The sequence below is a fragment of the Dermacentor silvarum genome, chromosome 11, assembly GCF_013339745.2.
Source record: "Dermacentor silvarum isolate Dsil-2018 chromosome 11, BIME_Dsil_1.4, whole genome shotgun sequence".
Lineage (NCBI taxonomy): Eukaryota > Metazoa > Arthropoda > Arachnida > Ixodida > Ixodidae > Dermacentor > Dermacentor silvarum.
Window position 1 is genome coordinate 90,914,463 of NC_051164.1, and position 13,095 is coordinate 90,927,557.

The 13,095-nt window shown below is 46.5% G+C and overlaps 1 protein-coding gene across 2 annotated transcripts; it reads left to right on the forward strand.

Annotated features, from left to right (window-relative positions):
* Positions 1-1,417: 1,417 nt before the first annotated feature.
* On the forward strand, positions 1,418-12,826 carry LOC119433922 (U1 small nuclear ribonucleoprotein A). Of its 2 annotated transcripts, none has more exons than XM_037701204.2 (5): positions 1,418-1,495; positions 1,745-1,815; positions 1,883-2,055; positions 2,848-3,140; positions 12,505-12,826. In XM_037701204.2, the coding sequence occupies exons 2-5, from the start codon at positions 1,749-1,751 to the stop codon at positions 12,662-12,664; spliced, it is 693 nt and encodes a 230-aa protein (XP_037557132.1). In that variant the 5' UTR covers positions 1,418-1,495; positions 1,745-1,748; the 3' UTR covers positions 12,665-12,826. The 2 variants fall into 2 exon arrangements, with proteins under 2 accessions (XP_037557132.1, XP_049514510.1); XM_049658553.1 differs by lacking the exon at positions 1,418-1,495 and adding an exon at positions 1,519-1,633.
* Positions 12,827-13,095: the final 269 nt, after the last annotated feature.

Sequence of the window (13,095 nt, forward strand, 5' to 3'; positions counted from 1 at the left end):
TATGGGACAGGTCGTCGAGATTTGCCAGAATCTTATTGGAAATTTGGTGTTGGTTTGCAGTACTGTAGTGTGTTCATTAGCATCTGCCTGTAGCTGTCAGGTCCACTCTAGGATGCCTAGATTTGGTTCCATCTCTGTGCTATTTGATCTGCTACCTAACTTTTTCCGGAAGCTCGTCCAGTCTGTGAGCCTGGCTTGGCCAACTCTGACGCAATAATCTCTGTCTGCAATGGGGGTCGCGACGAGAGCATGGTCACTTCCTAGGTACACATCCAGATGCTTCCATGTGGTGCAAGGTATCTTTCTGGTGACGGTGAGGTCGGGAGCTGTGTCCCTGGTGACGCTCATTCCTATTGAACAAGCTTGTAGTCACAAAAGGAGAAAAGTGATGAGGCAGCCACGTTTGCAATGTGCCGAGCCCTTTTAATGAAATGTCTTTGCCAAAAACAAGCTTCTTTGTCTTACATGAACCGGAAGAGCATGTGAGGATGGATAGCCCAGAGGGACAAGAGGTGAAGGCATTGCCTCTTTGTAGTGGAGCAGGAGGTTGCTTTTGGAATGATTGATGTTCGGGGTATTCCGTATTTCTCTAGTGACAGCCGCGAAGGTGGCTGTTACTGGAGTTGTGACTGCTACATTGCAATCGAAAGGTACCAAGAGAGTAAGGATGGCCTAAATACAGAAAAATAACAGTTTACCAGTCTAAACTGATTTAGTGAGCTTTTTTGTTGCTCACTAAACGCTGAGGACAACCTAAATAAATTTGGCATGGTTTTTTCACTAAGGTATCAGATATGAAACCGACATCAACATTTCAAACTTTTGTTCTAGGCATCTTTTAAGTCACTAGATTTTGGCCTTGGTACACGGCCTTATGTAAGTTCACTGCTTGCTGCATTATTATGCCATTTTGTATATGAAAAGGTGGTGGGCATGGTGGTGTGCCCCCATTGGTCTGTCCACTTCGCTTATCCCCTCTCCCCCTTCCCTCCTTCCTGCCACCCTTGGGATTAATAATGTAAAAGGAGGGGAAAAATACAAAGAGAAGAAAAGAAACGCAGGGGCTACTATGCGTTACACCACCGATTGTTCGCTGTAGTACAAGGAAGCATTGCATTTTTATTAAATGCATTTCAGTCTCATAACACTATGACAAACGATGTCAATGTGTCCTGAGGTTTATCATGGCGCAAACATAAATTTGGCCCTCGATAGCCGAAAGTGAAACTATCCCCAGCGATCGGAAATACAATAGCCCTGCCATCACAAACCTTAGCCGCCTTAAAAAAAAAACGCGATAAAAAGGCTTAATATTTTATAATGCTTATAAAGTAACACTTTTATTAAGACAATTATTTAGTATGTAAAATATACTAGATCTAGTTCCAAAATATTTAGCTTGTTACTAGCGCTAGTACTGCATCACTTTTTTTTTATGCCTTCCGAAGCGTGTTACGGGCCTTCTGTAACAGTGGCCTGCCGGCGAATCAAGCACGTTAGTATACATTTTCAACGTTTGCATTCGTTCGCTGTTCTTCGGATTGTTACTTGAGTGCGAATAGTCTAATATTCTGCTTGAGCAAACGCTCACTGCGGTAATAGTTTTGTTGTCCGAGCCCGCTAAATACTCGGGGTGCGCCGCGTCTTGTTCTTTCATCGCTGTCTGCCCGGCCGCGCTGCATCATCTTTCAAAGCGTTATCCTGTTGTTTGTTTCCGCTAATATTTATTCTTGTATTATTTCAGCGACATGATGGACATACGTCCGAATAACACAATTTACATCAACAACTTGAACGAAAAGGTGAAGAAAGATGGTAAGTTCGCAGAGCCGGGAGTCGTCGGCGGCGCGTGAACTACAAAATGTCGTGTTTTCGTCCGCAGAGTTGAAGAAGTCGCTGTACGCCATATTCTCGCAATTTGGCCAAATTTTGGACATCATCGCGCTCAAGACGCTCAAGATGAGGGGTCAAGCGTTCGTTGCTTTCAAGGACATCAACAGTGCCACCAACGCTCTGAGGTCGATGCAGGGCTTCCCTTTCTACGATAAGCCGATGGTAGGGTCCCGTGTGATTTATTGGTTATTTTAACTATTACTTGATAGTGTGCATGCCTAAAGCAACCTGGACGTTCTGCGTTTTTTTTTTTCCTGCTGCAAAGCACGAGCTTAGTTGTGTGCTGTGGACCATATCACGTAGGGCGTCAGATTGCCGACACTCTCGTAAAAAATCTCTGAACTGCTTTAGCTGAAGCCTTTAGCGATGCCAGTTTATAACTGATGTGTACTTCCGTGCCATGACAAGTGACACGTTAAAAGAAATAGAGAAAGTTGAATGAAGCAGTTGTGCATGTTGCCGCAATTCAAGACCGTGTCATAAAAATAGCGATATATTATACACGGGAAGGACTGGGAGTTCATGAAGATGTGCTGTTTATGCAGGCAGTAACGGAAAGGGCTAACAAGAAACAAATATTTTATTTTGCAGCCTTACTGCCCACTGTAAAAACCATCATCTAAATTGTAGTCTGCATAAACGTGGAACAGACTCGCTATATTACTTTAGTAGTAAGTTGTACGTGTTTTTTAAGCAACTTATTTAAGCATCGTGAAGGTTCCTGTTTGCTTCATTCTACCTTGAAAAGAGCAGAGCATTAATTTCGTGATGCGTGAATCTTTAGTTATGGTGTTTCAGAAATAGCGACCCCAGGCAACTTCGCGTGCTCAAAAATCCGGACTTGCTTGTATTCTTTTGTGCTATTTTTTTCATTGTTTTGTCTGTACTTCCGACAGTGTCTCCTAATCTAGGGTCCCCTATTTCTAAAACTCTGTATTGTGCATGTGTGTGCAGCGCATCCAATATGCGAAATCAGACTCGGATGCTGTGGCCAAAATCAAGGGCACCTTCGTAGAAAACTCTCGAAAGCGCACACCTGCAGACGGCGAGGCAGTGCCCAAGAAGAGCAAAAAGAAGAAGACACAGCCGCAGGCGCAGCCACAGCCTGCCATGATGGTGATGGGAGCCGGCATGCCCATTGCGGCAGCGACGGGAGCCCTACCTGAGCAGCCCCCGAACCAGATTCTCTTCCTGACCAACCTGCCCGAGGAAACAAACGAGATGATGCTTTCCATGCTGTTCAACCAGTGAGTTTTTATCTCGTGAATCACACTAACCATCAGTTTTTGCAGACAAGCGAACTATGCTGCAGTGCAGAGGCCTTTCCCAGGCCTCTCCAATAGACAACCTCACCACGTTCGGAAGTCCCTCGCTGATTTTCTGTTGTCTGTGCTTGGGTGGAAGGGAAATGCCCATACGAATGCCGTCGGTAGGGGCAGGCACATTTTTTTCAATGAATTTTAGCAGCGCGCATATCCGCTTTTGTCATATAATGCAAAGCATTCTTCGCCTCGTACTGGGCACTCTGCAGTATGGGTAGTAGGTTCTTGTCTCGCCTCATTTCGGGCCTCTACATTAATCAAAATTATGTGTTAGATGGAATCTGGGCCTCTAAGCACAACGGCCCGATGCCCTACCCGTTAGGCCATAGTCACACACACACACATCTTTTGTGCCATCATCAGCTACGAGACAGTTGGTGCTTGCGTCATGTCACATGGCAACAACTCGCTCAGAAAAATGAGCACGTGGGCATGGGCCAATTTCCATTAGGCCACAAAAGCAGAAATGGATTGCATCAATAATATCTGACCTTACCACTGTCTCTCGCTTGTGCCCCATTGCATAAAAACAATTTGTTTATAAAAGCGAGATTGTGCCAGCTTCTCATTTTTCCCTCATAGCAGCAGATGCTGTGCGACATTGTACTTACTACCTTAGTGATCGGCCCATGTCATAACAGTACCAGTGTAACGTTTCTTCACCCGAATCCAAAAAATAGCTAGTCATATTGTCACCGTTATACTGTCATCATCCCTGTTGTAATCTTGCTGCTGTTGTCTTACATTTGCTCGCCGCACATTGGTCCATCTAATAACGATTTGCACAGTCCCATACAATGATGGACAGCCAGCTACTTGCGAAAAGCTTCGCATGACATCTCTCTCCACAGTACATGGGATCTGCATAACAGGGTAGAATGTCTTTATCCTTACCTCTCCTTACCTTTCCTCATCCTGCTTATCATGGTAAAAGAAAAAATATATGTGCTTTCAGTCTGCTGAGATCTATGACTATTGATATCCCTTGTAGCAATAGTGGTGTCGTGGTGAAACCTGTGGTTAGATTGGTCAGTATCTGGAGGCTATTCGCGACTCCAGCAATTCATGCTACACCTAGCAGCAAGCGCAGGAACATTCGCACGGAGGTCGGAGCGACGCTCAGTTTGTAGCCTTCGTACTGTGATCAGGTGCGCTTCTAGAACAATGGAGCCACCATCTACGAAACTACGCATGGCCATGGGATTTTGCTGCGTTTTGCAGTTTTGAGGCGCCGAAGAGCGACATGCATTGCGATTTTTCACATTGCAAAGCTGCAACGATGGCAGTAGTTGTGTTCTCAACATCTTGCTTGAGAAATTTTATTTTTAATTTTTTTCCAGGCGAGGATCGGTTTGTTGTCTGTGTGAAGGGAATGCGATCCTGTTGCTTTGTACTACATTTGCAGTAAAGCGCTGCAGCGAACTTCAGGAAGTTTGCGTTGAGGTTACTGCCATCGTGATAACGTTCAGCGAATGCGTGCTGCAACATGCAGCTTCATGTGATAGCCGGCGTGGTAATACAGTTTATGATGCGAATGTCGCCGTGGTACTCAATCTTTCTTCCCTTGATTAAAGCTGTTATATTGGATGCATGCAGCGCACAACGTGGAACTACCGCATGTGGTACATCAATGAAAATCAGAAGCTCAGGTGCTCCTGGGTAACGTCGGCAAATTGTTCTATGTAAGCACAAGATGTACGCACCAGCGTGCAAAATAACTACGGAGTGGCATAGCGCTATGCCTTCCTTGTGGCCTGGACACGCTACCCATTAATTGGTGCCGCTGCTGTGCATGCGCATAAATGTGCGCACCATGTGGTAATTAGTAGGCGCTCATTTGAAAATGCATAATTATCAAACAATTGCATCTCATATCAGTGTCTGAAGGAAAGTAGCAGTTCAGAGGCGAGCACAGTTTTGGCCATTTAAAATGCAGGATAGGTCAATTATAGAATAAAATGTAAAATTAGTTAATATTCATGCAGTAGGTGAGTTAACATTAATTTAACATGTGTCAATTAACACAGAAACATAGGTTTTTCTTTCGTTAGTTTACACAGCAGCCATAAGCAATATGTTCGAAGGCAGCGAGGAGTAATCACTCATGGACAGGCCACGCACCACAAGCCATACCTGCACATGGTGTGCAAATGTGTTTTAATGTAATAAGCAGATCCTTTGCTTTCTTATTTATCGTTTGTTCTCTGCAAGAGAAATAATGGGGCAACTACTGCGATAACCACGGCTAAGCAAAGGAGCAGTCACGTTGCACAAATCTTGAATGTAAAATACATAACAGGAACGCAAAAGTAGCGGGAAAGGTTCGCCACAAATTTGTAGTGCATGCTCGCGATAAAGTGCAAAGCTTGATTTTATGTTCGCTTGCTCTTTGGACTGAAAAGAGCGTGCAGAGTTGGCGCCTTCGCCAAACGAAAATGTGTTGAGGCAACAACAATGAAAAAGCGCGCCATCTGCACATTTATGCGCATGCACGGCGGTAACAGCTGATTGAGCAAGTCGGTGTGCTGCTGCGGGCCATGTTAAACGTGCCAAACTGAGCAGGTAGTAAGTTTTCGGTAATCCTGGCGAGGCCAGCGTGATGTATCCGACTTTGCTGGCCGCTGTCTCGCACTCGAAATGCTGGACTATCTACTAACGCCTTAACGGTGAATCAAAGCAGCAAGAACGTGCTTGTACTTTTCTGACAATCCAGAAGTGCAAGAGTACTTCGGTTCCCCAACCAATGGGTTCAAGAATACATTGGTGATTTTCATCAGAATCTTGTGCGGGCCCGCTGTCACGCCAGAGGTTTGCACACACCGTGCGACCACTTCAGCATCATTACCCACTTCGCCTCTCTCAGATCGGCCAAAATGATCTGCTCGGCATCAGCTACCCGTTTTCCTTCCACAAAACAGCGCAAACCGGCATCACACTGCACGAAAATCATCAAACACAGCGGTTAAGGCGACGCGGGGACCTCCGTGCATCCGCGATGTTGCACAGTGTAGCTAGACGCGGCCAGATTTCGCAGCACTCCCTGCCGTTCAATTGAGTTGCGAATAAGTAGGTAACTTCTGGTGCGACAGTATCCGTCGACAAAATCTGCTAAAAATGTCCCAGCGTTCCAGGCACGCTTTTGAAACCTAACTGGAGCGCCAATGTGTTTCGTTGCAGATACAGTTAAACCTGCTTATAACGAACCTCGTTATTACAAATTCCTGAATATAACGAAGTTTTTCTATTCCCCGCCGTTACTCCATAGAAGCACATGTATTTGAGACCTCTACGTAACGAAGTGGCAGCGGGAGAGACCCCCTCGAAATAACGAATTTTCCCCGCCGACAACCTAGAGATTTTGCCCCAAATTTTGTCATTTTTGCGCGAGCAGCAACCGGAAGCACCTTCTCCGCTGCGACGGAATGCGAAGCGAGCGCACGTGTACGTGCGTGCGAGCGAGTGCAAGGTGGGCCTGCATCCCTCGACCCAGCGATCTTGCCGCCGCGGGCGTGACCTTACCCCCTCCCTTCATTCAAACCTGATCCTGCCGCTTGCTGCAGCTGGCCTAGCCTGCCAAGCCGGCACTCTCCTTTTCCAGTTGATGTTGCCGACGCGCTGGTACACGCTGCGACACATCACAGTCAATGAGCGCGGACACGCACTGTCAAACGCTGGTGGCGTGTGGAAGCGCCGCTGGAGAAGCGAGCGAAGTGACCTTCGTGCTGTTGTCTATCGTTTCAACGCACACTGAGCGTCGAGAACACACAGCACGCACAACGCTACGAGCCGCCGACGCACCCACACTGCCTAGACTCTGCCCCAACGCAGATCGCTTTCAAGATATGACCCGCGCGCCGCCGCGCAGTACGCAGTTGATGCCAGAGTACAGTACAACGCTGCCCACTATCTCTCCCCCCTCGCTCCCTCACCGGTGCCTCGAGCGTAATGGAAGAAGGCGCGCTTCCTCCCTGATTTTCTTTCTTGCGCGCGCGAGATTTAGACGCGGTCGTTTGCTCTCCTCGCATGTTTTCACTCGTATATACAGCATACGGCGCGCGGTGCCGTATGCTGTATCACCCTTGGACTTTATACGGAACATCTATGAGCCAAAACCAATTTCACGGCCACAACGCGTCGTAGGCACCATCTTTAGATAGCAAATACGGATCTCAAGGGCCATACTTTTGCTGGCGGAAACCGAAAATACGTCATAGTTGTCAGTCCGGCACTTTGGACGGCCAATGCCATCGTCAAGCCACTAAGCCAAGCGACATGAAAAGTCAAAATGGCCACTCGGGTCGGCATGGGATGGCAGTTTGCAACGTATGTAGCGTTGCAACTGTAGGAACGGTCCTACAGTTGCGACGCAACAGCGGGTTTACCAATGCATTGGGTTCTATGGGAGCTGTGCCGGGACTGGCCGAAAACGACATAACAGCCGGGAAAACGCAGCACCCGGGAACGTAACAGCGGGGTTCTACTGTAACACTATACGAGGCTACGACACCATTGTGACGCTCGCTCTTCGTTTCCGATGCCTCGTGCTTGTGCGAAACGACATGCATCCAGTACCTAGTGTAACATTCCAAGGATGAGTGCTTCGACAAAAACCGGTGGGCATTACAATCGAGGGCGCGTTAGAATCGAGTAAATACGGTAAGCGTTTCTTTTTCGAATTTTCTTGCCGAACCTGCATATAACGAAATCCTTTTATAACGAAGTTTTTTGGGAATTTCTCAATTTCGTTATATCCAGGTTTAACTGTATTAAGTTCGCATATCTCAGAAGTGATGCTAGTCTTAATAGACGAGAAAACGATCGCCTGAAGGCGCTGCTGCGCCTCCTGACAGCGCCCCCAATGTGGAAATTTCAAGCAGCGCGGTCGCTCCGCGGTGCAGTCTCCGCTTTGTTTACATTGTTTTGCCCGCGCTTTCCTTCGCTGTTCGTGCTCACGGCACTCCGTTTTCGACGGCGGCAGATCGCCTGCTTGCTGAACAGCGATGCAAAGACTGCAGTGCGATTTCAAGACGGTCGCCGACGCCAACAATTTTTTTCGTGGCGGCAACCTCAAGAAAGGGGAGCGTCCTTCCTTTCGCTGTTCGTGCTCACGGCACTCCGTTTTCGACGGCGGCAGATCGCCTGCTTGCTGAACAGCGATGCAAAGACTGCAGTGCGATTTCAAGACGGTCGCCGACGCCAACAATTTTTTTTCGTGGCGGCAACCTCAAGAAAGGGGAGCGTCTGCTTCCACACGTGTGTGGTGTTGAAAATTGTGGGCGGTGATGTGACAGTGAAAGCCAAGTGCGTTGTCGGAGGTGTCCAACAAGATTGTATACGACATCGAGGTTAGAGGTACACACCGACTTCAGTCATTTAGTCACTTTTATTTCTCTATGGTGTAGTCACAAAGCGGTCATGCATGCTTGCAGAGATGTGCAGAGACGGTGACGATTGCGGTTGGTTTCGTTGGTCGCTCTCAATTTGGCTCCCAGGGAGTGGCATCAGCACTGTCGGAACAGAAAGAACACATGCATTAGGCACCAATAAGCCAATAAAATTAACGATGTAAGTACTACATATGTACATAATGCCTTATATCATGCTGTATAAATATTTAATGTATATCATGCCTTATTCAATGCTAGAGTCATGGCAACTCATTGCATTATTGAGCAAGGTATCTTTTCACTGGTCATGAGAAGTCACTCGTACAAACTGCTCCGCGAAATGAACCCAGGTCACGGTAACCAGCGATTACCTTGGGACCAGCAGCACGAGCGCAAGAATTAGCGATACATGCCTTACCAAAGCAAATCTAGTTTCTCGTCGGGCGAATGGCCCCGCCGCAGCAAAAGTAAGCTCACACCGATGGCCGGCTACTACATGAAACGAAGATTCTTGGCGGGAAGAGTGACGCAGGAAGAATGTGCAAGGTGGCAATTACTTTAAAACATGCTTGGATATTGTGAACCCAGAAAGCATGGCCAAGCAACAAACATAACGCGCGCGTCTGGGGCAGCTGCTTTGCGATCTGCCGCTTACCGACGCATGCGATGACCGCAGCTTGCATTAAATACGGATTGCCACCACACAAAAGACAAATAATGTGCGGCCCTATTTGTTGCCTGTACAACTAGGAATTTAAGTTGCAGCGTTTGGAAAAAAGGATATAATTATCTTGAGCCAGTCTTTGCCGATCAGCGAGTGAACGAACAGTACAATCAATTAAATCAGTAGGTTTTACGTGCCAAAAGCACAATATCATTATGAGGCACGCTGTAATGGAGGGTCTCAGGAATAAATTTGACCACCGGGGGCGTGCAGAAAAATCAAAGTACATGGCAAGAACTGTATTCTTGCATTTCGCCCCCATCGAAATGCGGCCGCCGTGGCCAGGAATCGAGCTCGCGTCGTCGAGCTTAGCGGCGCTACACGTATGCATTTACCGCTAAGCTAACACGGTGGATTTCACTGTACGATTAAGCTACGCGACACGTCTAGACAAACGGTCATGAGCTAAATACAGGCACATTACTATTGCGTTTTTATCGAGCGGCCGTGATATTGCACGCGAATGAGAAAGTACGCTGACTTACTTGACTCGCGGCGCACTGCAGTTGTCCACGCTTGTCATCTGTCCTCCTCGTACCACCTCTCCGGAATTCTGCAGAACTTCACGGGCGGCTTTCGACTTTTCGAGGCTCTTGTGGCAATCAACAACACAGCAGTATTGCGTGCCACCTTTCCTGGTTGATGAGGTCGCGCTCGCCGTCACGAAAACAATGCATGCGGTCGCTCGCGCCGTAGAGAACACAGGCGCGCGCTGGCCCGGTGGCGACCTTCGACACTCCCATCCTTCCGCCAGGGGAGTGGGCGGCGCTGGTGGCGCGCGGGCAAACTTTAGGTTGCCTCGTCTACTTTCTGCTCAGCAGACATGACCTCACTACTTCTTTGCTTTAATGTTGCAATTGCAACATGTGCCCTAAAGTTAATAAAAGTTAAGTAGCGCATTTGGTGATTTGCAATATTGTTACGTTGTAGCGACTGTGAAGAACACAGTAGCGAAACTGTGAATCAAGAAACTTTTTTATTGGGCGAACCTGGGCCCACGAACGTGACACTCGAAGCACAACGATAGCAGCGAGCACAGTTGGCGATACTCAAAATCTGATCGTGAATTAAGCGTGTCGGCTTTTATACATGACTCGTCGAACATTCCAGCGTAATAGCTGGTGCCTGCGTGCCTTCAGGAAGCAGTACACAATTCATGTCGCGCATACATTCTGATTACACAAAGTTCGGTGAGAACATGCACAACAGATAAAATCAACGCTAACATTCAAGTAAGTTCCACTCATTCAGGCACACCTTGATAGGTGAAATGCAGTCCCCGGAAAAATGATAATAAGTATACGTGTCAATATTATTGCTGAAATTTTTCTTGCTGCTAATGTTCGTCTAACCATGAAGCATATCTGCAAAAACAGCAAAAACCTAGATGTGAGTTTTTCTCTTTCTTCTTCATGCACTTCATAAGAAGACACCTGGTATTGTTGGCTCACATTCCATAGCAAGATATTTTCGAACAAGTGGGCCGGTTATCTTGCATGTTGAAATTGTTATGGGACACTTCGAGGAATTGCATGTGCAAGAAGCAACTGGGTCTTCGAAATGTGTACTACTATCTCACTCAATTTGAGCGGCAACACGAAAGCGCATAGCGAAGCTGTCGTACTGAGCACGATAGCACATCAAGGCAGTTCTGCACTTTGCTTGTGTTACCTATCACAAGACTATTAGCCCTGGTAATAAATGCATAAAAACGTTTTTCTGTCATTTGAGATAGCTGGCGATTGCTCAAATAGCTTGCTGACTGGAAAAACTAAGCGTGAATAAATTACACAGACACATGGAACAGACTAGGACAAGCACTGCTACCAAATGTTAATTCCTGTCAACACCCTACTGATATACAACCTCTTTGTGTTGACAGGAATAAACGGTTGGTAGTAGCGCTTGTCCTTGTCTGTTCCATGTGTCTTTGTATAATTTATTTGCGCTTAGTTTTCCAGTCAACATGTCAGACCAACTAGCCCAACAGTTAGTCCTTCTCAAATAGCTTGTACCCTTGTGCGAACTAATTGCTGTGAGAATAGTGTCTAAAGTAGTACTTGTTTTAGGTGCGAAGCACCTTGTGCACCCGGGCTGTCGGCGTCTCCTGTCGTAATCGTTGCTGTCTTAGGTAAGCAAGCTGCTCGTGCCACTGCTCCCGCGTTCGTCGTCTTCCACAGCTGGCTGCGTTGAAGCAAGCGGTTCGTCCTTGTGCCACTGCTCCCGCGTTCGTCGTTGTCGTTGTCTTCCACAGCTGGCTGCGTTGCCGCTCGTCATTCCAGCGTAGAATTTCACTTCTGTCTTCGTAATGGGGAGGCTGCGTTTACGGGGTTATGAGCCATTGCTTACGGCAGTATGAGCCCATTAGCGGTGCGTCACTGCATGCTTTGCATTTCGTTTAATGGGTCGTTCGAGCACAAAGTTTTTTTTGTACTGGAGCTGGCAGGTTGGTTGTACTGCTGACCGGAGTGAATAAGTAGAAATACGTTCATATCATGCTTTTACCGGTTGTTTACTCTAACTGTTTTTAACCCTTTAACCTCAAATCCTGTGCTCTACTCGTCATTGGAGGTTGTACCAATATCCAATATGCCAATGACTAGCCACACTGGCTCAGCCCAATGTTGTGTGGCTGCCACCGCCAAAGATGAGTTACGTTCGGCATTGATGGAAGGCTGCCTTCAAGAGCAGCTTTTTTAGTTTGTTTTAATTATAACCAGAAAGATATATTTTCAGAATCCTAATCACAGAAAAAATTATGACTATGTAAAGAAATTAAGGAAATTTGGTACATTTCTCTCGAAATAATTTGGGGCTTATAGTGTTAATGTTGAGAACATGTTAGTCCTATTTGATAAATTGCTTTAGTGCTTGTACAATATCCTCACCTTACCTTGCCTGAAATAAAGAAATTAGGAATTTCCTGTCAAAATTGGCATGCTTTGTTTCCTCCACCGTTAAATGATTGCTAGTAAATTTCTGCAGTGAATAGGGGCAGACTATTGTCCGAATTCTTGCTTGTTCTTGTTTTTGTCTTCGTATTCGAAATTGAAAGTGTGTGACATATTAAATTAAATGTGATTGCACAGTGCACCAGCAGGCCCCGGGCGCATATTATTACCAGTAATCCAAGGCCCTGTCATCATGAAAGCATGCTCACACTGTCGCATTTATGCAGGTTCCCTGGCTTCAAGGAAGTGCGGTTGGTGCCTGGCCGGCACGACATTGCCTTTGTAGAATTTGAGAATGAGATCCAGTCATCGGCAGCCAAGGAGGCCCTGCAAGGCTTCAAAATCACACCGACGCATGCCATGAAGATTACATTTGCCAAGAAGTAGTCTACGCACTACACCTATGGCATTGTGTCCACGTGACTTTATTTTTCCTCATTGGCCATGTTTCTTTGTTTGGTCTCTTGTTTTTTTGTTTTTTTTTTTGTGCGCATCATGATCTATGAGCTAGCAGCAATAAACTGCTTCATCATCACCTTTTGTGGAAAATTGCAGCTGGTCTACTTTTCCAGAAGGCAAAGTAGCTAAGCCCAGAGTGTGTGATGGCCTTTATAGAGAAGAAAATGTCACACCCAAACGATTTTATTGTCTTGTTTCTTTCATCCTAAACATCTTTTCGTTATGTTCACTTCTGTGCTTGAACATGGGAATGAAACCAATGAGAATGTTACTGTATTGTGTAGCATGTGGTCCTGTTGAGCTTGAGCTGAAAACATTACACTGGGTCGTGGAGGCTTTGTTAATTTAATGTACAGCTC